This window comes from Pristiophorus japonicus, chromosome 17, assembly GCF_044704955.1.
Source record: "Pristiophorus japonicus isolate sPriJap1 chromosome 17, sPriJap1.hap1, whole genome shotgun sequence".
NCBI lineage: Eukaryota > Metazoa > Chordata > Chondrichthyes > Pristiophoridae > Pristiophorus > Pristiophorus japonicus.
In genome coordinates this window covers 34,938,839-34,962,300 of record NC_091993.1, presented here as the reverse complement: position 1 = coordinate 34,962,300, position 23,462 = coordinate 34,938,839, and the positions used below count along the sequence as shown (strand labels likewise).

The 23,462-nt window shown below is 42.6% G+C and overlaps 1 protein-coding gene across 2 annotated transcripts in view; it reads left to right on the top strand.

The window, feature by feature from the left end:
- The window catches only part of trpm7 (transient receptor potential cation channel, subfamily M, member 7), a 147,584-nt gene that overhangs the window by 2,761 nt on the left and 121,361 nt on the right, over positions 1-23,462 (top strand). The window contains exon 2 of one of the 2 annotated variants that reach the window (XM_070858628.1): positions 7,272-7,304. The exons of the other annotated variant lie outside the window; for it this stretch is intronic. Within the exon in view, the coding sequence (XP_070714729.1) occupies positions 7,272-7,304 (33 nt within the window). The remainder of the gene's footprint in view (positions 1-7,271; positions 7,305-23,462) is intronic. 2 annotated transcript variants of the gene reach the window in all.

Sequence of the window (23,462 nt, the reverse complement as noted above, 5' to 3'; positions counted from 1 at the left end):
GCTGCCTTCCCTTCCTGGCCCTCATGTTATCTGACATTATAAATCCTACTCCTTGGGAGATGTCCGTCTCTTTTAAAACCACTGTCATTTCTCCCCTCTCAAAGAAACATTACTGTCCCTTCTCCAACCTCCCGTTCCTCTCGAGTCCTCGATCATGTTGTGACTTCCTGAATCCATACCCATCTTTCCTGAATCTCCACATTTGAATCTCCAATCTTGGCACAGCACTGAAGTGGGCCTGATCAAAGTCACAAATGGCATCGACGCAACAGTGATTGTGGTACACTATTCCTCCTTGTCCTCTGCAATCTCTCTACAGCCTTGACATGGTTGATCACACTATCCTCCTCTAAAGCCCGTCTGTTGTCCATCTCAATGGGACTGCCCTCATTTAGGTCCACAATTGCCTATCCAATTGTAGCCTTACTATCTCCAGCAGTTTCTTTTCTTCCCACACCCCCGCAGTTACCTCCGTAGTCTGCCAACAGTCCAACCTTGACACCATCCTCTTCCTCATCTACATACTGCCCCATGGCAACATCATCCTAATATATGGGGTCAGCTTCCACATGCCTGCTGACAACACCCAGATTTACCTCTCCATCTCTCTCGACCCATCCACTATCTATATTGTCACACTAGTTGTCTGACGTCCAGTTTTGGATGAGCCATGATTTCCTCCAGCCAAATGTTGGGAAGACCATAACAGTCGTTTTCAGTCTTGCTGCAAACTTTGTACCCTTGCCACCGATTTCATCCCCCTCCCCAGCTATTGTCTCTAGTTGAACCAGATTGTTTGCAGTCTTGATTTCCTATTCGACTCTGAACTGCGCTTGTACCCCGTATCCTCTCTGTTAGCAAGACAGCCAAATTTCGCCTCTAATATCACCTGTTCTGCCCCTACTTGTCCTGTCTACCGCTGAAACCCTTATCCATGCCTTTGTCATCTCCATACTCAACTAGTCCAATGCTCTTGTGGCGGGCCTTCCATCCACCACCCTCCATAACTTTCAGCTCATCCAAAACTCTGCTGGACAGAGCATGACTTGCACCTTTGTCCCCCCAGTAGGAGCTGTACCTTTAGCCACAGGGGCCCTACACTCTGGATTCCCTGTCTGAGCCTCCACTTCATCCTTCTCCTTTAAGACCCACATCTTTGATCAAGCTTTTGATTACCTCTCTGAATATATTCTTCTGCTCAGTGTCTGTGTAATTTTTTGGATTATGTCTCTATGTATTGCCAAGGAACATTTCCTACATTAAATGCACTATCTTAATTTATGTTGTTATAGTAACAGTCATGTCACTGAGCAACAGTGGTCGACATGGAGCTAAATACAGTATCACGGAGTAGTTATAGTCATACTGATTAATATTACTGATCATACCTAATGCAGTGGAATACTAATCATGGTAGATTTAATGCCAGAGTAATGGCCATTCTGAAGCTGAGCCCAGGGGTTATAGTACTGGCCTAGTAACCCAGGGGTTGAGAGTTCACATGGTAAGTTGTGAAATTGAGTCCAGTAAATCTGGTCATTTATGATGACCTGAAAATGATTATGAAAGCGGTTGGATTGTCGTGTAAAGCTCAACAGAAACTGCCACCTCGACCTGGTCTGGTCTGGCCTTCAGTGACTACGAGGTTGACTACTTAATGATCCTTGGGTAATAATTGCCCACACCTCAAGAACAAACAGCTTAATACACTAATAATGCTCATCCTGGAGCTTAGTTCAATATTCATGAAATTAATGTAACATCCCTGAATCATAATGGTCATTATAGAGATTAATAAAGTATTGCTCTGTAGTAACGACATGGAGTAATTATGGCGTTTAATAATATGGATTAGTTAACATAGAGTTTGATACAGTATCACTGAGTGCAAATTATTGTAATACTCCATAACCTTGAGTAATGCTCATCAGAGGATAGATAATACCATGCCGTGCAGCCACAGTCACTGCAGAAGATGAAGGCGATAGTTTTCCTGCCCACAGTTTTTTTTTTTGGCATTGTTTATATTGCTCTTTCCCATCCCAGCTTTGAATCCTTTAATATATTTCCCCAATTTTTTCCACAAGATTGGCTCTCTGCCACTGAGTAGTAATGAGACAAATTTAATCTTTCCATCGTCCTCCTCCTAAGTATTAGGCATAGCCTCAAACTTGAAATAGGGAGGATGGAAAGACTATTGGATTGAACCACTTTACGCACAGGATGCGGAATCTGGAGTGGGCAGCCAGGGGAGGCAGTGGTGCTGAGTGTATCAGCAAAGTGAGAAAGCATTGGCTAAGGACCTGGTAAATTTTGATAGCGGTGTTTTGTGAGATAAAATTTCCTACACATTGGGATTGGCCAGATGGACTGTAATGGTCTTTGCTGATCTTATACATTTATTTGTTCCTAATCTGAATAATTTTAATATTATTGAGTAATTGTGTATAAGAATTAGAACATAAGAATTAGGAACAGGAGTAGGCCATCTCGTCCCTCGGGCCTGCTCCGCCATATCACAGTATTTTGGAATAATCATTGCAGTACTCAGTTTCACCAAATAACTTTGCAATGCATAATATCAGTGAGTGAGGTCATCAGCCTGATTTCAGTGTTTAATATCAATGAGTAATCATGGTTTTTACTATTTTGAAAGAGTAATGGTACACACTGAAATGTTTTCCCATCACGGTGATAATTGGTATTTAATACTGAGGTGGTGCCCCTCACAGCTTGATCTGACTGTTTAATATTGCGGAGTGATTTTACAGCCCAGTCAGACAGTGTTTATTATTGCCAAGTGTTCTTGGAGTTTACTAAGTTGACAGAGCTAATGCTCAGTCTTTACATTAGAAACAGTAATTGGAGTTTTTAGTTTTGTAGGGAATAAATTATTCAGTGTTTAATATCCTGACCTAATATTGTCACCACTATATGTTGTTTAATATCAAGTGGTAGTAATGTTCATTAGTGTTTAATATCACTTAAAATAACCACAGTAATGTCATCAGTTCACAATGTTAACTTAATCTGTGAGGAGAAAAAGGAAAACCAGGAATACTGGAAATTAAAAAAAGATGAAATGTTGGAAATTCACAGTAGATCCCTCATTATCAGAGAAAAATAGGATTATATCTACAACAGCTTGCATTTCTAGTGCCTTTATTGGAGAAAAATATCCCAAGGTGCTTCAGAACAGATATCAAGGCAAAGAAAGAGCGATTTAGGAGAGGTGAACAGAAGCTTGATTAAAGAGTTGGATTTTAAAGAGGGTCTTAAATGAAGTGGGGGTGGATGGGAGGAAATTGCAGAGTGGGGACGGTGTGGCTGAAGCCAATGCAACCAACGATGGAGTGAAGGGAGTAGAAGAATGGAGAATTGGGAAGGTGTTGTGGAGCTAGAGGTGGTGAGGCCATGGTGAGATTTAAATGCAATGATGAAATGTTTTAATTTGTAGCATTGGGGGCCTTGCTGCCAGTGTAAGTTAGTGAGGACACGTGGTAAGCGATCGTGACTTGGTATGGGATAGCATATGAGCACAGAGATTTGGAATGATTTACAGGATGGGAGGCTGGCCAAGAGCGCACTGGAATAGAGTCTGGAGGCGACACAGGCCTGGTTGAGGGTTTCACTGGCAGACAGGCAATGTTAGAGATAGAAGTAGGCAGTCTTTGTGATGGAAAGGATAATATAACCTTTTGATATTTGATGGATCTCCATCCAAAATGTTAATGTATCTTTTTATTTCTGTTATTGATTGATCTGATGTGAATTTCTTGTGCCTTCTCTGTTCTTTTTAATTACAACTTAATCTGTGTTTAGTATCTCTGAATAATCAGTGATCATCAATATCCTTCTGAGTGATGGTACCTGTATAAGCTTAATATATTGAGGACAGAAGAATAATTGCACATGCTTAATCTGACGGTCTGAAATATCACTAACCATCATCATTGCTTAATCTGACTTTTAATATCCTTCTGATTAATACATGAAGCAGAGTAGTGCAATACTGAGCAAGTGAGAAGTACTTAGTGTCTGACTTGAGAGATGGGGCTGAGGAGGTAGGAACATTAGTTTATAATACTGAGGAAAAAGTAGAGAAATGCTGATTTGAGTGTTTTAACTTTGCACCTGTACAGTTAACACCCTGTGGTGTATTGGAATGCCTGTATTTAGAGCTGTCTATTTTGCCACCTGAGGTAATGTGATGCTCATTCCTGTGTTAAATTTGATTCTTGGGAGGAGAGAGCAATATTTATTTGTGTTTAGAATAAGAATAAATCTCGAAGCACACTTTAAACTTGTAATGGAGAGATGACTGTAGTGGATGGGAAAGAAATCCTTGCCCTTTCCCCCCCCCCCCCCCCCAACAACAAAGTGCATATATACAGCGCCTTTAATGTAGAAAAATGTCCTGAGGTGCTTCACAGAAGCATAATCAGATAAAAATGGATCCTGAGCCAGAAGTGGCAATATTAGAGTTTTGAAAAGCTTTGTCTGAGGTGGGTTTTTAGAAGGGAGGTGGGTTTTTAGGAGGGAGGTGGAAAGGTAGAGGGATTTAGGCAGGAAATTCCATAGCTTTTGTGGCTGCCAATGATGTGTTAAAGGAAGGGATGGATGCACAAGACAGCAGAGTCACAGGAATGGGAAGTTCTGGTAGGGTTGCGGGGCTAGAGGAGGTTAGAGATGAGAAGAGATGCATGCAATCTTCTAACCTGTTAGTCGTAATTGTGCATTATACCAGTAGTAACTGTGCATTATATCGACTGAAAATGCAACTAATACTATAAAAGATCCAAATGAGTTGGTAAATGGAGAGGTGGCTTCAGTCTCAGCAGTTTGGAAGGATGTGAAGTTTTGTCACTGTACAAGCAGGAGTCCACTGAAATTCTCTGATCATTTTCTATGACACTGACTCAACTTCTCCTTTCATCCTGCAGTATGAATGTGTTGGTTATACCAAATAGCAGCTAACAAATTTGAATAATGAATTTAAAATATTGGATCCTAGCATGAGTTGCAGTTACTGTATTCTTTAAAAAAAAAATGAACACTGCAAAGAATTGTGATTTTAAATTCAATATATTTTTCTTGTCCCTTTGTGATGTGGCAGAATAGGATGTGGGTTCATGGCTGCAATGTTCCTTGCATAACGAGACGCTGAGTGGGTGGCACATGCAGATATTAAACTGAGAATTGCTGCTGTGTACCTCCTAGTGGGTGGTGGAAAAGATATGGGCACATTGCCTTATCTATTTCCTTTCTTCCTTGGTTATGGAATGTTGTTTGGTAATTGTAACCTAGATTTGAAGGGTAGAAACTAAATACTTAAAAAAAAAGTGAAACCAGATATCCAGGAATTGAGCAGACCGTGGGAGGAAGCAAAATTAACCTCAGCAGAGTGAGTCAGTGATCCAGACTGTTTGAATGACTCTTAAATTAATTCAGTATTCTCAATACCTCATCTGAACCAGTATCTCTCGTGTCTTGTATAAAAGTGCAGCAATAAACAGGATTGGGGGGTGGGGTGGGGGTTGAGGAAGTGAGTCATAAATTTTGAACTTTTATTAAATAGAAAATTATGGTTAGTTTTTCTCTTCAGTTTTCCTATAAACAAGGCAGTGAGTTGGAGAGGAGGCAAAAGTAATCCTCCTTGTTTATCTTCTCTATTTGTCTCTGCCTCTATAGTGCTTGTCTTGCTCTTGCAAGGGTGCCTAGTTGAGTAATAGAGGGAGCAATGGATATCTTACTTTTGCTATTTCTTTCGCTCTTCATAAAGTCTGCTTCCTGGTGATGGATGCAGGACTTGCCCTGTATCCAGCCATTGGTGAGCACAAAGGGCTTGTGACTCACTGTCCGGCAACAACCACACACATTCAACACAAAAACAACCCAGAAACTCCTCCTGTCATCTGGTTTATTGTCTCGCCAAGGTCTGCTTTATAATTAGTCTCCATATTTTGGTACCAAACTTGGGGCTTGTAAAGCTGCCGATCAATATAGGTGTGTTACTGGGTGTTTGTGAGAGATTACATTGAAATACTTTGACGTGGCTTTCTTGCTATTTATTGCATAAGTTGAGACAACTTTCTCTCGTGTCTGTACAGTATACTCCTAATTTATTTTGTCCTTTAACAAAAACTATTGCTGATAGATTATAATATAAAAGCAATGGCCCTTTATGTAATTTCAGCTCACTAGTTCTGGTTTGAATAAAAGTGTAACATTTGAGAACACTAAATGCATAAGTCTACGCGAAAGGAGTTTACAGACTCAGCATCCCCTTTTTCCAAGTTTGTGTTAAAATAGTTTGGTTGCGTAAATCTACTAACTTGCTGATGATAGGTTTTTCCCCCTTTAAATTACTGTTTATAAAGTCTATCTGTGGGGCAGGGTTGACAATTTTGTTATTTTGATTTGTAATTGCAGAGCAGTTCGACATGATTGTGGCACATTAAGAATGATTATAATTTTCTCAGCCCAGTGACTCATTTTTGGAGGCAGTCTTGCGTATTTGCTTTTATTTAGAGACTATTAAGAATTTATATAGCACCGAAAGTTGTTTCAAGATAGACAGTAAGTGAGTGACTTCAGAAGAGCTGTTAGATCATCCTTTCTGCTTTTATATTAAATAGTCCATGTTGATCGGATAAATGCAGATCTGCATAAATGAAGTTAGTTTAAAAAAAAACATGTTTGATAATTCAGTTTTAATGAGCACTGGTGATTTACCTGGAGGAACAAATCAATGAAGACCCTGAATTGGAGTAATTTAAACGGAGTTTATTGCAGTGATCAGATGGCCATGATTGTAAGTGAATGTACCAACTAACGTAATCCTATTTTTAGTTATGTTTTTTCAGATGCTCAGAACTCCAATTTATATTGTAATTCTTATGTATTGGATTCAGTTCTTAATGCACATTGTTCTTAAAGTTTACCTGGTTTAAGTACTGAGGCATTGCCTAACAGTGTTGTGATTCACTTGGGTATTTTGCATTCAATTTGTCAGAGTCTATAGTAGGTGGTAAGAGTATTGTGACTACTTGAAGTTACCATTAAAAAATGTTTTTGGAGTACTTTAAATTTTAAAGTTCAAAACTGTTCCATCCACTTGTAAACTAAAGGTGATAGATACTTGATACTTAATTGTAACATTTTTAAAAATAAAACATTATATATTAATCTGACTAATCTTGCTGTTCTCAACTGTTTGTGCCTTATTTTTTTATCCCATTTACACTTATTTATTTTTTCCCCATCTGCAGTTCCAGTTCCCTTTGCAGACTGAGCTGGAAGAGGTATGGTCACACTGACATTATACAATACGAATAGAAGCCGATTCCTCAATGTCCTGATGTGTGCATATTTTTAAGTAGTCCCAGTTTTCTCTCTACATTCAGTTCTGGGATAGCCAGTCTTGTTACAGACACTGAGCAATGGTACAGCAGCTCTGGTTATATACAACTTTAGTGGTTGTCTCAACCTGCTGCATAGAAAAAATTTCACTGGCTTCTGAAGCAAGTTTGTCATGTTATACTGAAATATCTGTAATCAACAAATCGAATGACCATTTCTAGGTGGTGGGTGGGATAGGGCCTCCTTCACTAACATTGTGACAACTTTAGGTGAATTCTTCTGTGCTAAAAGTTCTATTTTGTTTTGAATCATTTTGCTTTATTATGGTTTGCAAAAATTAGATCACTTTGGTTGTATGTCTCCTTGTGCAATAGTGACAGCCTTATTTAGAGCCAGAGATTTGAGATTTCAGTACAACATTGTACATTTTTATTACAATTTATCAACTTCGTTTGTTTCATATGTACCTTTCCACATCAAGATGAACGTACTGTTATCTCTAAAGCTGATTTTTTGGGGAAAAATTGTAATAATGAAGGTCATTAAGTAAGCACTCATGAGCTTCAAATTGATGGCTTTCCCTTGTGTGGCAAAATGTGTGCAGCATAAATGAACAGCCTGTCATTTACCTTGTATGCTCTGTGTTTTGATTCTAATTAGCAGTTGGTGTTATCCGAAGTGCTTCGGTATAGTTGTGAACTCATTAAGATGGAGTAAAAGGAAGACTTCATCTGTAAATTGAAGCAGAGTTGGCCAGTTGCTATTCTGCAGCACATTATTAGCTGCTATTCACAGAAATGTATGCTCATGTGTTCCTCTACCAAACCCAAGGCAAGGTAGTTAATGCTGCTGCTTCAGACAGTCAGTGGATGCTGATTTGTAGGCATTGTGGGATTCATCTCAAGATGTGATGGCTATGATGTATGTATCTCAAAATCCATTATTGTAAATGAAACCCATTACTGAGATAAAAGGCTTCGCACAATTGTACTAAGTAGGTCATTTATTTTAACTTTGATACTTATAATTCAAATCCAGTTGCAAGTGTGAGGATGAGGTCTTTAGGTCACTGCTAATCAGTGTGTTTGAGTTTTGACTAGTTTCTGGTGGATTAAATCAAATGAGAATTTTAGTCCACCCTTTTAGAATTTATTAGATTATTTGACGTGAGTACTGCCTTCCGGGGAAGGGGGGTGAAATTGGAGAAAGAGATTTGTAAAATCACGAGTACACTGTTTAGTGACCTTCCCTATTGGATGCTTGCTGTGGGATTATGAATTTGCCCATTAAGTTGCCTCAGTGGAATGTTGAGATAAATGTACTCGGCTCTGATTTGTTTGGGAAATTAACTTGGTTTTAAGATCTTTCCGTAGTAATTTGACTCCTGGCCATTTAAGATTTTACCTTTTAGTAACTTGACTCCAGCATGCAGTAATTAGTGTAAAAAGTTATGTTAATTTCTTTTCAAAGTTTTCTTTAAAGCTGTAGCTTGACAACATTAAATTCTGTAGGAGGCTAGTTATTAATTGGGGCAAATTATAAGAATGCTTATAATTTGCCCGCTCCCCATAACCCCTTATCCCCTCATTGTTTAAGAAACTGTCTATTTCTGTCTTAAATTTATTCAATGTCCCAGCTTCCATAGGTCTCTGAGGCAGCAAATTCCACAGATTTACAACCCTCTGAGAGAAGAAATTTCTCCTCATCTCAGTTTTAAATGGGCGGCCCCTTATTCTAAGATCATGCCCTCTAGTTCTAGTCTCCCCCACCAGTGGAAACATCCTCTCTGCATCCACCTTGTCAAGCCCCCTCACAATCTTATACGTTTCGATAAGATCGCCTCTCATTCTTCTGAATTCCAATGAGTAGAGGCCCAACCTTCTCAACATTTCCTCGTAAGTCAACCCCTTCATCCCGGGAATCAACCTAGTGAACCTTCTCTGAACTGCCTCCAAAGCAAGCATATCCTTTCGTAAATATGGAAACCAAAACTGCACGCAGTATTCCAGGTGTGGCCTCACTAATATCTTGTATAGCTGTAGTAAGACTTCCTTGCTTTTATACTTCATTCCCTTTGCAATAAAGGCCAAGATACCATTGGCCTTCCTGATCACTTGCTGTATCTGCATATTATCCTTTTGTGTTTCATGCACAAATACCCCCAGGTCCCGTTGTACTGCGGCACTTTGCAATATTTCTCCATTTAAATAATAACTTGCTCTTTTATTTTTTCTGCCAAGGTGCATGACCTCACATTTTCCAACATTATGGGCCCAAGTTTCCACATGATTTGCGCCTGATTTTTAGGAGCAACTGGTGGAGAACGGACTATCTTAGAAATCGCAATTCTCCACATTTTTTTTTCTGCAGTTCTAGTGAGGTAGAACAGTTCTACTTTGGAACAGAATTTTTTCTTCAAAAGGGGGCATGTCCGGCCACTGACGCCTGATTTCAAAGTTTCCACAGTGAAAACGTACTCCAAACTAAAGTAGAATGGAGCAAGTGAAGATTTTTGTAGAACTGAAAAAACCTGTTCTACACATTAAAAAATCAGGCGTAGGTTACAAATTAGGCGTCCAGAACGAGGTGATGGGGGGGGGGGAGAAGGGAAGTCATAAAATTCTACAATCAATCCTTATTTATACTTCTACAAATATTATACAAATAAATCCAACCTGAATAAACATTTATAAGCAAAGAAAAGATTAAATAAACCATCTTCCTACCTGTGTGAAAGTGCTTCAGCCATCGTTCGTTCCCGCGGGGGTGGGGAAGGAGACAGCGGTTTGTTGCCGCCGCGGAGGGGAGGGAGGGGAAGGAGACAGCGGTTTGTTGCCGTGGAGGGGAGGGAGGGGAAGGAGACAGCGGTTTGTTGCTGTGGAGGGGAGGGAGGGGAAGGAAACCGCCGTTTGTTGCCGTGGAGGGGAGGAAGGGGAAGGAGACAGCATTTTGTTGCCGTGGAGGGGAGGGAGGGGGAGGAAATCGCCGTTTGTTGCCGTGGAGGGGAGGGAGGGGAAGGAGACAGTGAGAAGGGTAGCCTTAGTGCTGATGGCAATGTGCTTTTATTAAAAAATGTTCAAAAATTAAACAGCTACAAAGAACTACAAAAATGGCCGAGTGCCAATGTTTTTTTCACACTGAGCATGCGCGAACGCGCCAACGCGCACGCGCAGCGTTGCCAGCAGGAAAAAAACTAATTTAAATAGTACCCGCCCCCTCCCACTTACAAAATTGGTGCGAGTGTAGGCTCCGCCCCCCTGGGCGCCGCGCCAAACAGACAAGGAGCTGCAAAGCGCTCGAGAATAGTGCGTTTTTTTTCTGGCGCCGTTTTAGGCGCGAAAAACGGGCGCCCAGCTCAGAGGGGCGCCCGTTTTTTATCCTTTGGAAACTTGGGCCCTATACTCCATCTGACAAATTTTTTGCCCACTCACTTAGCCTGTCTATGTTCTTTTGCAGATTTTTTGTGTCCTCCTCATGTATTGCTTTTCCTCCCATCTTTGTATCGTCAGCAAACTTGGCTATGTTGCACTCAGTTCCTTCTTCCAAGTTGTTAATATAGATTGTAAATAGTTGGGGTCCCAGCACCGATCCCTGCGGCACCCCATTAGTTACTGGTTGCCAACCAGGGAATGAACCATTTATCCCGACTCTGTTCTCTGTTAGTTAGCCAATCCTCTATCCATGCTAATATATTACCTCCAACCCTGTGAACTTTTTTCTTGTGCAGTAACCTTTTATGTAGCACCTTGTCAAATGCCTTCTGGAAGTTCAAATACACCACTTTATCCACCCTGTTTGTTACATCCTCAAAGAACTCCAGCAAATTTGTCAAACATGACTTCTTGTTACGTATACGTTTGTGCCCAATACAGATTTCTTTCAATGAGCCTATCTTTTTTGTCTACACTGTTGTCCTAGTATGATTTGCCATTTACTTGTTATCACGAGGCATCAATTTGGCATATTAATGCCACAAAATTCTAGATAAAATTGCACTCAACCCAATATATTTTCATGTTGATATGCCTCTGTGCAGTATTCCTAATTCATTAAATCAAAATGCTTCTACCATTACCATCAGCGATAGCTCTCTAACCACCAATACTTCACCCTCGTGTTATATAGCTTAAAATGATCTCTCTAGACACAACCCAAGTTGAGAAGTGCAAAGCCGATAATTGGACTGCTGAGTGTTTTTTCACAGTTCAAATGAACATGCATAAAAATTTCATATGCCTCCCATTATACTTTCCTGAGACTGTAGAAATATAGAAATTTACAGCACAGAAGGAGGCCATTTCGGCCCATTGTGTCCGCGCCGGCCGACAAAGAGCCGCACGGCCCTCGGTCAGTGGCCCGAAAGGTTACATATAAACCTATGAACAATGATGGAAACGCAAAGAGCACCAACCCAAACCAGTCTGCCTCACACAACTGTGACACCCCTTATACTGAAACATTCTACACTTCACCCCAACCGGAGCCATGTGATCTCCTGGGAGAGGCAAAAGCCAGATTAAAAACCCAGGCCAATTTAGGGAGAAAAAATCTCAGAAAATTCCTCTCCGACCCATCCAGGCGATCGAACCACAGTGAAACATTTGTGTTGCAATTGATAAATATATGTAGAGCAATGTTTATCAATAGTAGTGATGATTCCTCTTGAAGGATTGATCTGAATTCCAAATGTATGGCAGTAGAATAGCTTCAGTTGTTCCAGCAGTTGAATTAGCTTCTACCTGGATGGCCCAGGATGGAAACTTAGTATTAGTATCATTTGGGTATCTTTGATCAGGCTGTTTGAAGATGAATTTTGCTTTGTAGCTGTGGAGTAAAGAGAACAAGCTTGCATTTATGTATTACCTCATCACATCCTCAGGACACCTCAAAAAGATTTGCATCCAATTGATTCATTTTGAAGAGGACTCAAAGTAGGCTTTTGACAAGGTCCCACACAAGAGATTAGTGTGCAAAATTAAAGCACATGGTATTGGGGATAATGTATCGACGTGGATAGAGAACTGGTTGGCAGACAGGAAGCAAAGAGTAGGAATAAAAGGGTCCTTTTCAGAATGGCAGGCAGTGACTAGTGGGGTATCGCAAGATTCAGTGCTGGGACCCCAGCTATTTACAATATACATTAATGATTTAGACAAAGGAATTGAAGGTAATATCTCCAAGTTTGTAGGTGACACTAAGCTGGGTGGCAGTGTGAGCTGTGAGGAGGATGCTAAGAGGCTGCAAGGTGACTTGGACAGGTTAGGTGAGTGGGCAAACGCATGGCAGATGCAGTATAATGTAGATAAATGTGAGGTTATCCATTTTGGTGGCAAAAACAGGAAGGCTGAATGGTGACAGATGAGGAAAAGGGGAGGTGCAATGAGATCTGGGTGTCATGGTACATCAGTCATTGAAAGTTGGCATGCAGGTACAGCAGGCGGTGAAGAAGGCAAATGGCATATTAGCCTTCATAGCGAGAGGATTTGAGTATAGGAGCATGGAGGTCTTATTGCAGTTGTACAGGGCCTTGGTGAGACCACACCTTGAATATTGTGTGCAGTTTTGGTCTCCTAATCTGAGGATGGACATTCTTGCTATTGAGGGAGTGCAGCGAAGGTTCACCAGACTGATTCCCAGGATGGCAGGACTGACATATGAAGAAAGACTGGATCGACTAGGCTTATATTCACTGGAATTTAGAAGAATGAGGGGGGATCTCGTAGAAACATATAAAATTCTGACGGGGTTGGACAGGTTTGATGCAGGAAGAATGTTCCCGATGTTGGGGAAGTCCAGAACCAGGGGTCGCAGTCTAAGGATAAGGGGTAAGCCATTTAGGATCGAGATGAGGAGAAACTTCTTCATTCAGAATTGTGAACCTGTGGAATTTGCCCACAGAAAGTTGTTGAGGCCAGTTTGTTAGATAGTCAAAAGGGAGTTAATGTGTCCCTTATGGCTAAAGGGATCAAGGGGTATGGAGAGAAAGCAGGAATGGGTTACTGAAGTTGCATGATCAGCCATGATATTGAATGGTTGTGCAGGCTCGAAGGGCCGAATGGCCTACTCCTGCACCTATTTTCTATGTTTCTAGGCAAATGTACTCCATTTTCTTTGATGGGAGACAGGAGGGGAAGACAGATGACTCATAGGACAATTTGTGAAATGGAGAAACGCCCTTGATAGTTAATCCTCGAGTCCCATTGATGGTAGTTGGGTATAATTCTTCACACCTACAGGCAGCCAACCCTCTACTTCAAGGATGAAGTGAAGTGGGAAATTAAGCAGAATGAGATAAAATACCGTTAAACTCTCTGGTAATGAACAGTTAAAGTGAAAACTCCCTTTGTAATGAGAGGTTTCCAGAGTCCCAGTGCAGTTAGTCATTCAGATGGCTCCTGTTACAGTGAACCTCATCTCGTTATGAAACCGAATGCTTAATTATGAAGAGATTCTCCTGTATGTCTAACATATTTTATACGATTGTAGTTTGCGTGCTTAACAGGTATTTAAAGAGGAGTCTTCCTGTTTTGATGGAGTCATGTGCGAGAAGTATAATTTAACAAGTTCTAGGACTGAATCATTTTCTTTTTATAATCTATTACAATGTACCATTCCCTCACGTTGGCATTACCTACTCGCTCCCATTTGGGAAAGCTAGCACTTGTGGGTTTTAAGTTTGAGGAAGATCTGTATGCAAATCCAGTTACTTGCAAAAGAGTTGCATCTGATTAGCATTGCATTCATCATCATCATGGGCAGTCACTCGAAATCGAGGAAGACTTGCTTCCACTCCAAAAGTGAGTTCTCAGATGACTGAACAGTCCAATACAGGAATTACAGTCTCTTGTCGCAGGTGGGATAAACAGTCATTGGCGGAAAGGGTGGGTGGGGAGTCTGGTTTGTCGCACGCTCCTTCTGCTGCCTGCGCTTGCATTCTGCATGCCCTCGGTGACGAGGCGCGAGGTGCTCAGCGCCCTCCTGGGTGCTCTTTCTCCACTTAGGGCGGTCTTTGGCCAGGAACTCCCAGGTGTCGGGAATGTTGCACTTTATCAAGGAGGCTTTGAGGGTGTCCTTGAAACGTTTCCTCTGTCCACCTGGGGCTCGCTTGCCATGTAGGAGTTCCGAGAAGAGCGCTTGCTTTGGGAGTCTTGTGTCCGGCATGCGGACAATGTGGTCCGCTCAACGGAGCTGGTTGAGTGTGCTCAGTGCTTCAATGCTGGTGATGTTGGCCTGATCGAGGACACTGACATTGGTGCGTCTGTCCTCCCAGGGGATTTGCAGGATCTTGCGGAGACATCATTGGTGGTATTTCTCCAGCACTTTGAGGTGTCTAATGTATATGGTCCATGTCTCTGAGCCATACAGGAGGGTGGGTATCACTACATCCTTGTCGACCATAAGCTTGGTGCCAGATTTGAGGGCCTGATCTTTGAACACTCTCTTTGTCAGGTGGCCGAAGGCTGCGCTGGCGCACTGGAAGCAGTGTTGAACCTCGTCGTCGATGTCTGCCCTTGTTGATAATAGGTTCCGAGATATGGAAAGTGGTCCACGTTGTCCAGGGCTGTGACGTGGATCTTGATGACTGGGGGCAGTGCTGTGTGGTGGGGTCAGGTTGGTGGAGGACCTTTGTCTTACGGATGTTTAGTATGAGGCCCATGCTTTCTTACGCCTCAGTGAAGATGTTGACAATGACTTGGAGTTCAGCCTCTGAATGTGCGCAGACGCAAGCGGTGTCCGCGTACTGTAGTTCGACAGCAGAGCATGGGACGGTCTTGGAATTGGTCTGGAGGCGACGAATGTTGAATAGGTTCCCACTGGTTCTATAGTTTAGTTCCACTCCAGTGGGGAGCTTGTTGAGTGTGAGGTGGAGCATTGCAGCAAGGAAGATCTAGAAACACAAAAACATAGAAAATTGGTGCAGGAGCAGGCCATTCGGCCCTTCGAGCCTGCACCACCATTCAATAAGATCATGGCTGATCATTCCCTCGGTACCCCTTTCTTGCTTTCTCTCCATACACTTGATCCCTTTAGCCGTAAGGGCCATATCTAACTCCCTCTTGAATATATCCAATGACCTGGCATCAACAACTTCCTGTGGTAGAGAATTCCACAGGTTCACCACTCTCTGGGTGAAGAAGTTTCTCCTCATCTCAGTCCTAAATGGCTTACCCCTTATCCTTAGACTGTGTCCCCTGGTTCTGGACTTCCCCAACATCGGGAATATTCTTCCTGCATCTAACCTGTCCAGTCCCGTCAGAATTTTATATGTTTCTATGAGATCCCTTCTCACCCTTCTAAACTCCAGTGAATATAGGCCCAATTGATCCAGTCTCTCCTCATATGTCAGTCCTGCCATCCCAGGAATCAGTCTGTTGAACCTTCACTGCACTCCCTCAATAGCAAGAAAGTCCTTCCTCAGATTAGGAGACCAAAACTGAACACACTATTCCAGATGAGGCCTCACTAAGGCCCTGTACAACTGCAGCAAGACCTCCCTGCTCCTATACTCAAATCCCCTAGCTATGAAGGCCAACATACCATTTGTCTTCTTCACCGCCCGCTGTACCTGCATGCCAACTTTCAATGACTGATGTACCATGACACCCATGTCTCGTTGCACCTCCCCTTTTCCTAATCTGCCGCCATTCAGATAATCTGCCTTCGTGTTTTTGCCACCAAAGTTTCGAACCTCACATTTATCCACATTATACTGCATCTGCCATGCATTTTCCCACTCACCTAACCTGTCCAAGTCACCCTGCAGCCTCTTAGCATCCTCCTCACAGCTCACAATACCACCCAGCTTAGTGTCATTTGCAAACTTGGAGATATTGCACTCAATTCCTTCATCTAAATCATTAATGTATATTGTAAATCGCTAGAGTCCCAGCACTGAGCCCTTGCGGCACCCCACCAGTCACAACCTGCCATTCTGAAAAGGACCCGTTTATCCCGACTCTCTGCTTCCTGTCTGCCAAACAGTTCTCTATCCACGCCAGTACATTACCCCCAATACCATGTGCTTTAATTTTGCGCACCAATCTCTTGTGTGGGACCTTGTCAAAAGCCTTTTGAAAGTTTAAATACACCACATCCACTGGTTCTCCCTTGTCTACTCTACCAGTTACATCCTCAAAAAATTCCAGATGATTTGTCAAGCATGATTTCCCTTTCATAAATCCATGCTGACTTGGACCGATCCCGTCACTGCTTTCCAAATGCGCAGATATTTCATCTTTAATAATTGATTCCAACATTTTCCCCACTACTGATGTCAGGCTAACGAGTCTATAATTACCTGTTTTCTCTCTCCCTCCTTTCTTAAAACGTGGTGTTACATTAGCTACCCTCCAATCCATAGGAACTGATCAAGAGTCGATAGACTGTTGGAAAATGATCACCAATGCATCTACTATTTCTAGGGCCACTTCCTTAGTCTGCATCGCAGCGCACTTATCAGGCCCCGGGGATTTATCGGCCTTCAATCCCATCAATTTCCCTAACAGAATTTCCTGCCTAATAAAGATTTCCTTCAGTTCCTCCTTCTCACTAGACCCTCGGTCCCCTAGTATTTCCGGAATGTTATTTGTGTCTTCCTTCGTGAAGACAGAACCAAAGTATTTGTTTAACTGGTCCGCCATTTCTTTGTTCCCCATTATAAATTCACCTGAATCTGACTGCAAGGGACCTACGTTTGTCTTCACTAATCTTTTTCTCTTCACGTATCTATAGAAGCTTTTGTAGTCAGTTTTTATGTTCCCAGCAAGCTCCCTCTCATACTCTATTTTCCCCCTCCTAATTAAACCCGTTGTCGTCTTCTGCTGAATTATAAAATTCTCCCAGTCTTCAGGTTTGCTGCTTTTTCTGGCCAATTTATATGCCTCTTCCTTGGATCTAACACTATCCTTAATTTCCCTTGTTAGCCACGGTTGAGCCAGATTCCCCGTTTTATTTTTACTCCAGACAGGGATGTACAATTGTTGAAGTTCATCCATGTGATCTTTAAATGTTTGCCATTGCCTATCCGCCATTAACCCTTTAAGTATCACTCGCCAGTCTATTCTAGCCAATTCATGTCTCATACCATCGAAGTTATCGTTCCTTAAGTTCAGGACCCTAGTCTCTGAATTAACTGTGTCACTCTCCATCTTAATAAAGAATTCTACCATATTATGGTCACTCTTTCCCAAGGGGCCTCGCACGACCAGATTGCTAATCAGTCCTTTCTCATTACACATCACCCAGTCTAGGATGGCCAGCCCTCTAGTTGGTTCCACGACATATTGGTCTAGAAAACCATCCCTAATATACTCCATGAAATCCTCCTCCACCGCATTGCTGCCAGTTTGGTTAACCCAATCAATATGGAGATTAAAGTCGCCCATGATAACTGCTGTACCTTTATTGCACGCATCCCTGATTTCTTGTTTGATGCTGTCCCCAACCTCTCTACTACTGTTTGGTGGTCTGTACACAACGCCCACTAGCGTATTCCGTAGTTCCACCCATACCGATTCCACATCATCCAAGCTAATGTCCTTCCTTACTATTGCATTAATTTCCTCTTTAACCAGTAACGCCACACCACCTCCTTTTCCTTTCTGTCTATCCTTCATGAATGTTGAATACCCCTTGGTGTTGAGTTGCCAGCCTTGGTCACCCTGGAGCCATGTCTCCGTGATGCCAATTACATCATATCCGTTAATTGCTATCTGCGCAGTTAATTCGTCCACCTAATTACAAATACTCCTCGCATTGAGGCACAGAGCCTTCAGGCTTGTCTTTTTAACATACTTTGCCCCTTTAGAATTTTGCTGTAAAGTGGCCCTTTTTCCTTTTTGCCTTGGGTTTCTCTACCCTCCACTTTTACTTTTGTTGACGCGATGACGCAACCCTACTTGACCCCAGTTCGCACGTTGATTGGGTGTGAGGTGGATCTGTTGGTCAGGATCATGGCTTGTATGCTATCATGGAGCAGGTGGAGGATGGCGACAAACTTGGGGACAGCCGAAACAGAGGAGGACGCTGCACAGTCCCTCGCGGTTAACCAGAGGAAAAACACCGCCTCCACGGAGTCGGTTTCGCCATCAAGAACGAGCTGGTTGACCGCCTCAGACTCTCCCTGTGGGATTAGCAAACGTCTCGTGACTCTCCGATTCACCCTATTCCCAGAACCAGTGCGCCAAAGTCCTCAGCGGGTACGCCCCAACACTCGACGCAACAGATGAGGCCAAAGAGGGATTTTACTCCAGCCTTGAACAATCCCTGTCCCTCGTCCCTACGGATAACAAACAAATTAGCATTGCATTAATGTTATCCTAGCAGCCAAATTGCTAAAAGTGGTAGGTAGAGGTAGGACTTATTTTAAAAAGCCTATTTTTTTTTAAGTAGTACTTTGTTGCAAAGAAAGTTACTTGATTGCTTTTCAGTTGTTTTTGTTGTTGCTTTGTTAATTATAAATGGTGCCCAGACTTGGAATATGTATGATTTTATTTCACTCGTCTCTGGTGGTTTCCATTGTCCCCTGTAAGATAATCTGGGCTATACCCCCTTCTCCGTATCCCTTGTTTTCTTGCAATGCCAGGGCAAACCGTCTTTGAATTGTAGATAGTTACTTTCCTGTACATGCATCAGGTTATTAAAAATATTCAAAATTGTTTTGTAAATGCATTTGGAGATTATTACAGATACAGGCCAAATATGTTGCTCATGAACATTTTCAATATCTGTATCAAACATGTTCATGGTATTCAAATACTGCAGCATAATTTCCCTTGCAATATATAGCCAGTCACAAATCAGATTTGAACCTATTGTGAAAGGTTAGATGTCAATTCATCTCTTGTCCTTCACAGCAGAAACTGTCCTTTTAATGGTGACTCTCTACTGTATTCTGAATCAGTTGGGCAATAATTGCACTTTCAAATAGGTGTTGTGCAATAGTATACTATAATTGAAGCAATTGTGTGCAGTGGATCTGTTGTAAGCGATAAAGCACTAAATGCAAGGTGTCCACAAACATTTAATTATAGAACCACATTGGGTGTAATTTCATCAGGAAAAAAGATTTGAGAGTTTTCAGAGAGCTCATGCGTTTTTGCAGTATTTGGAAAAACAATCCTATTTTTCTAAACTTGAGAAGAAATGGTATATGACACTCCAAACTACATTGTGGGAAGTTATATGTTGCAGCACTGTAGAAGACTGAAAAACAAGCTCAACGATACAGAATGTATATACTCAGTCTCTAAAGATGTTATCTAATAAATACAAGATAAGGTGGTTAAGAAGGCATACGGAATGCTTGCCTTTATTGGCCGAGGCATAGAATATAAGAGCAGGGAGGTTATGCTTAAATTGTGTAATACTTTGCTTAGGCCACAGCTGAAGTATTGCATGCAGTTCTGGTCGCCGTATTATAGGAAGGATGTGATTGCACTGGAGAGAGTGCAGAGGAGATTTACTACGATGCTGCCTGGAATGAAGAATCTTAGTTAAGAGGACAGATTGGATAGGCTGGGTTTGTTCTCATTGGAACAGAAGAGATTGAGAGGAGATCTCATTGAGGTGCACAAAATATTGAGGGGCCTGGATATAGTAGATAGTAATATTTCCATTGGTGGAGGGGTCTTCTATGAGGGGGCATAGTTTTAAGGTGATTGGTGGAAGGTTTAGAGGGGATTTGAGGGGGAGCTTCTTTACTCAGAGGGTTGTGGGGACCTGGAACTCGCTGCCCGGAAGAGTAGTGAATGTAGAAACCCTCACCACTTTTAAGAGATGGTTGAATGGGCACTTAAAGTGCAGCAGCCTGCAGGGTTACGGACTGGTAATTGGGATTAGACTGGATGACCTTTTGTTGGCTTGCGCAGATATAATGGTAAGTACAGCTGGGAATAGAATACGGCCAGGGTGATCTCCGGGACTAGTTTCAATCGCCTGGATGGGTCGGAGAGGAATTTTCCCAGATTTTTTCTCCCTAAATTGGCCTGGGTTTTTATCTGGTTTTTGCCTCTCCCAGGAGATCACATGGCTCTGGTTGGGGAGGAGTGTAGAATGTTTTAGTATCAGGGGTGTTGCAGTTGTGGTAAGGCGGATTGGTTGGCCTGGGTGCTCTTTGCCTTTCCATCATTGTTCATAAGTTTATATGTAACCTTTAGGGCTGCTGACCAAGGGCCGTGTGGCTCTTTGTTGGCTGACACGGACACGATGGGCCGGAATGGCCACCTGCGCTGTAAGTTTCTATGTTTCTATATTTGAGTATTTGTATGAAAATAAATAAATTGGAAAATGCTGGAAGCGCACAGTAGATCAGTCAGATGGGTTCAGACAGGTTAGATGGTTGCATTTTCTTTAGCTTTGGCCAGGTTATTTGTGATGTGGGTTTACTATTTTTTAAGTCTTGGGTGATTGCCAGATACTTTCTTTTTACCTATCATCCCCTTCCCCTCTCACTCATAACTAATCTCAAACTTTACTCCATTTCCCTCTTGGTTTTTCTATCCTGCTTCTGTCACCCCCTACCCCCACCCCAGCTTGAGTTTGGGGATGGGGGGGTGGGCTGCTCTTACTGAGGCAACACATGTCAAATGACCTGTGCGGTATGACCATCTGATAGGGGCCTGAACCCACTGCTAATACTTTGGGAACTTGTCCCATTATCAGCTGGTAACCCCAGCAGAGCTACATTGAGTGGCCCTCTATTCTATGCATCTGTCTGAGAAATACTACTGGGCCATGTAACACACTTCTTGTGTTAGTGAACAATATGTAGTTAACTATTTGGGTTTAAGCTGTGGATGTGGATGGTACTAATTTTGTTTACCCCAATTAAAATATTGGGATCATGATTAAAAATCATTATCTAATAATCTACACTTTTACTTTCTGACTTTATTTTCTAATTTTACTTTCCTTGCCTTACTTTCACTCTTCCAAAGACAGTGACTTGTGTTGGGGTGTCAGCCCATCAGTGCTGGTGGTCTTCTGGACTATCTGAATCTAGATCTGGATCTATAGAGCAGCACTGGATGTGAGCTCAACTCCAGGACAAATGCCACAAGTGCCCAGGGCACCATTAGTCAAACGATGCCCCAATTAAGAGTGCCTGTGAGTACCTTGCCTAAATTGGTGGTTGTTCATGTGTGTGAGCTGAACAGTGAATGAATGTCAGCAGGCTTTTTAACCATGGAGAGACATCATAGTTGAGCCATTAATGGTCTTCACCTGGTGTCTACCTCATTTTATGTGAGGATCTCTTGTAAATATTGACACACTGCAGAAGCTACTGTCCTCATTTCCAAAAGACAATGCCAGGAGAACACCATGCAATTGTTGCAGGAAGTATTAGTGTACAGCAAAATAAATAATGTTCCAGCAAGTCAACAGATCTAGAAATCTGATCACGCAGGCAGAAATGTGATCTTGCAGCCACACACCCCACAACACCAGGTTTGGCGTACAGTTTGCAAACGAATGAGCTACACTCATGCACTTTGAGCTGAGATCACTGGACAGCTAACGAGTGAGAATCCTGTTATTTCTTTACTGGGAGGCGGACCTCTGGCTTAAATCTGGACAGTTGACTTAGCACAGACCAGGGATCAAATCTGTAGCATCGTTGGCCTATGGCTCGATGTCAATTTTTGTCTGATTGTATCTGTGAAGCACCTTGGGATATATTCCTGCATTTAAAGGTGTTATATTAATGCAAATTATAAATGATGCATTTCCCACACTGAGTCATCAGTTAAGCTCACTACGTCTCACGGTAAGGGATACATACATGTGCTTAAACTTTACACTTTTATTATAATCCCTCAAAAATGGCTTATCAAGCTTTGCAAAGCATTCAGTTTACTAAAACCTGTGGACATTGATTTAAAATATACATCAATACCATGCATAACAGAACCTTTGCTCAGTTGTTGAACTACTGATTGTGGCTGAACTGGATTGTTTGGTGCCCTGATGTTTCAGGTTGATGGAAATATCAGTAATTTTGTTTCTGTAACTGCTTTGTATAGTGGGCAGCAGGAATAATTGTGTAAATATACCTTGAAGTAATGGACTAAAAACCAACTACTCTAATGACACTGGCTTGCCTTTCCAGGATGCTTGTACAAAATGCTAATATTTAACATTAAAGCTGCAGGGCTCGATAGCTTTCCTGTGTATTTTACAGTCGGATCTCCAGAAGTCTCCGTTTTATCTGCTGTGAAGCTGCTTTGTGCATTCAAATCAGAGCTTACGGCAGCATTCTGGTAATGCTTGTAGATCTTTTGAGTGAAGTAGTGTGATTAGATAAACAGTTAGAACTATGAAGAGTTTTTTTTTTAGTTGTGTTGATGAGAAAAGAAAGTTCTAAAATTGAGCAATCACAGGATTGGGCACACTATGCTGTTAGGAGATGCTTGTTGAAATCTTTATTGGTCTCTTATCTTTTGAACTTTATGGTAGGTACGTTTTTTTGCTGTATGCTGGTCCACTTCTGGTCAGTTCTTTTCTCTGCGGGGAACCACTGAATGTAATTCTATGGGCCCACGTTTCGGGTCGCGCCTAAAACGGCACAGCCCGGATCTGAACGCCCATTTTTCGCGCCAGAAAGTGCGCCTAAAAACAACTTGCCTATTCTCCGGCTCCCTGGAGGCCCTCTGGAGCTGGGCGCGGCGCAGCACGAGCTGTAGGGGGCGGAGCCAGGTCCCTGCGCTGAAAACAGGGCCGGGACCTGTGCACATGTGTGCTACATTGGGCGCGCATGTGCAGTAGCTCCAGGCGCCCAAAACTGTGTGGGAGGGGCCCGAAGCCACGCAGTCCCGAGCCCGGACCTGACCCCCGCGCTCTCTTCCCCCCCCCCCACCACCCCGGACCTCCGCGACTCCTGCCCCCCCCCCCCCCCGGACCTCCACGGCTGTCCCCCGAGACCCGACGCCACCTATCTGTAAATCCAGCCCGAGGTCATGGGGCCGGCCGTTCAGCCTCCTTCTCTTTCCGCCCCCCTCTCTTCTTCCCTCCCTCCTCTCTCCTTCCTTCCCTCCCTCCTTCCTCTCTCCTTCCTTCCCTCCCTCCCTCCCTCCCTCACTCCCTCACTCCCTCCCTCCCTC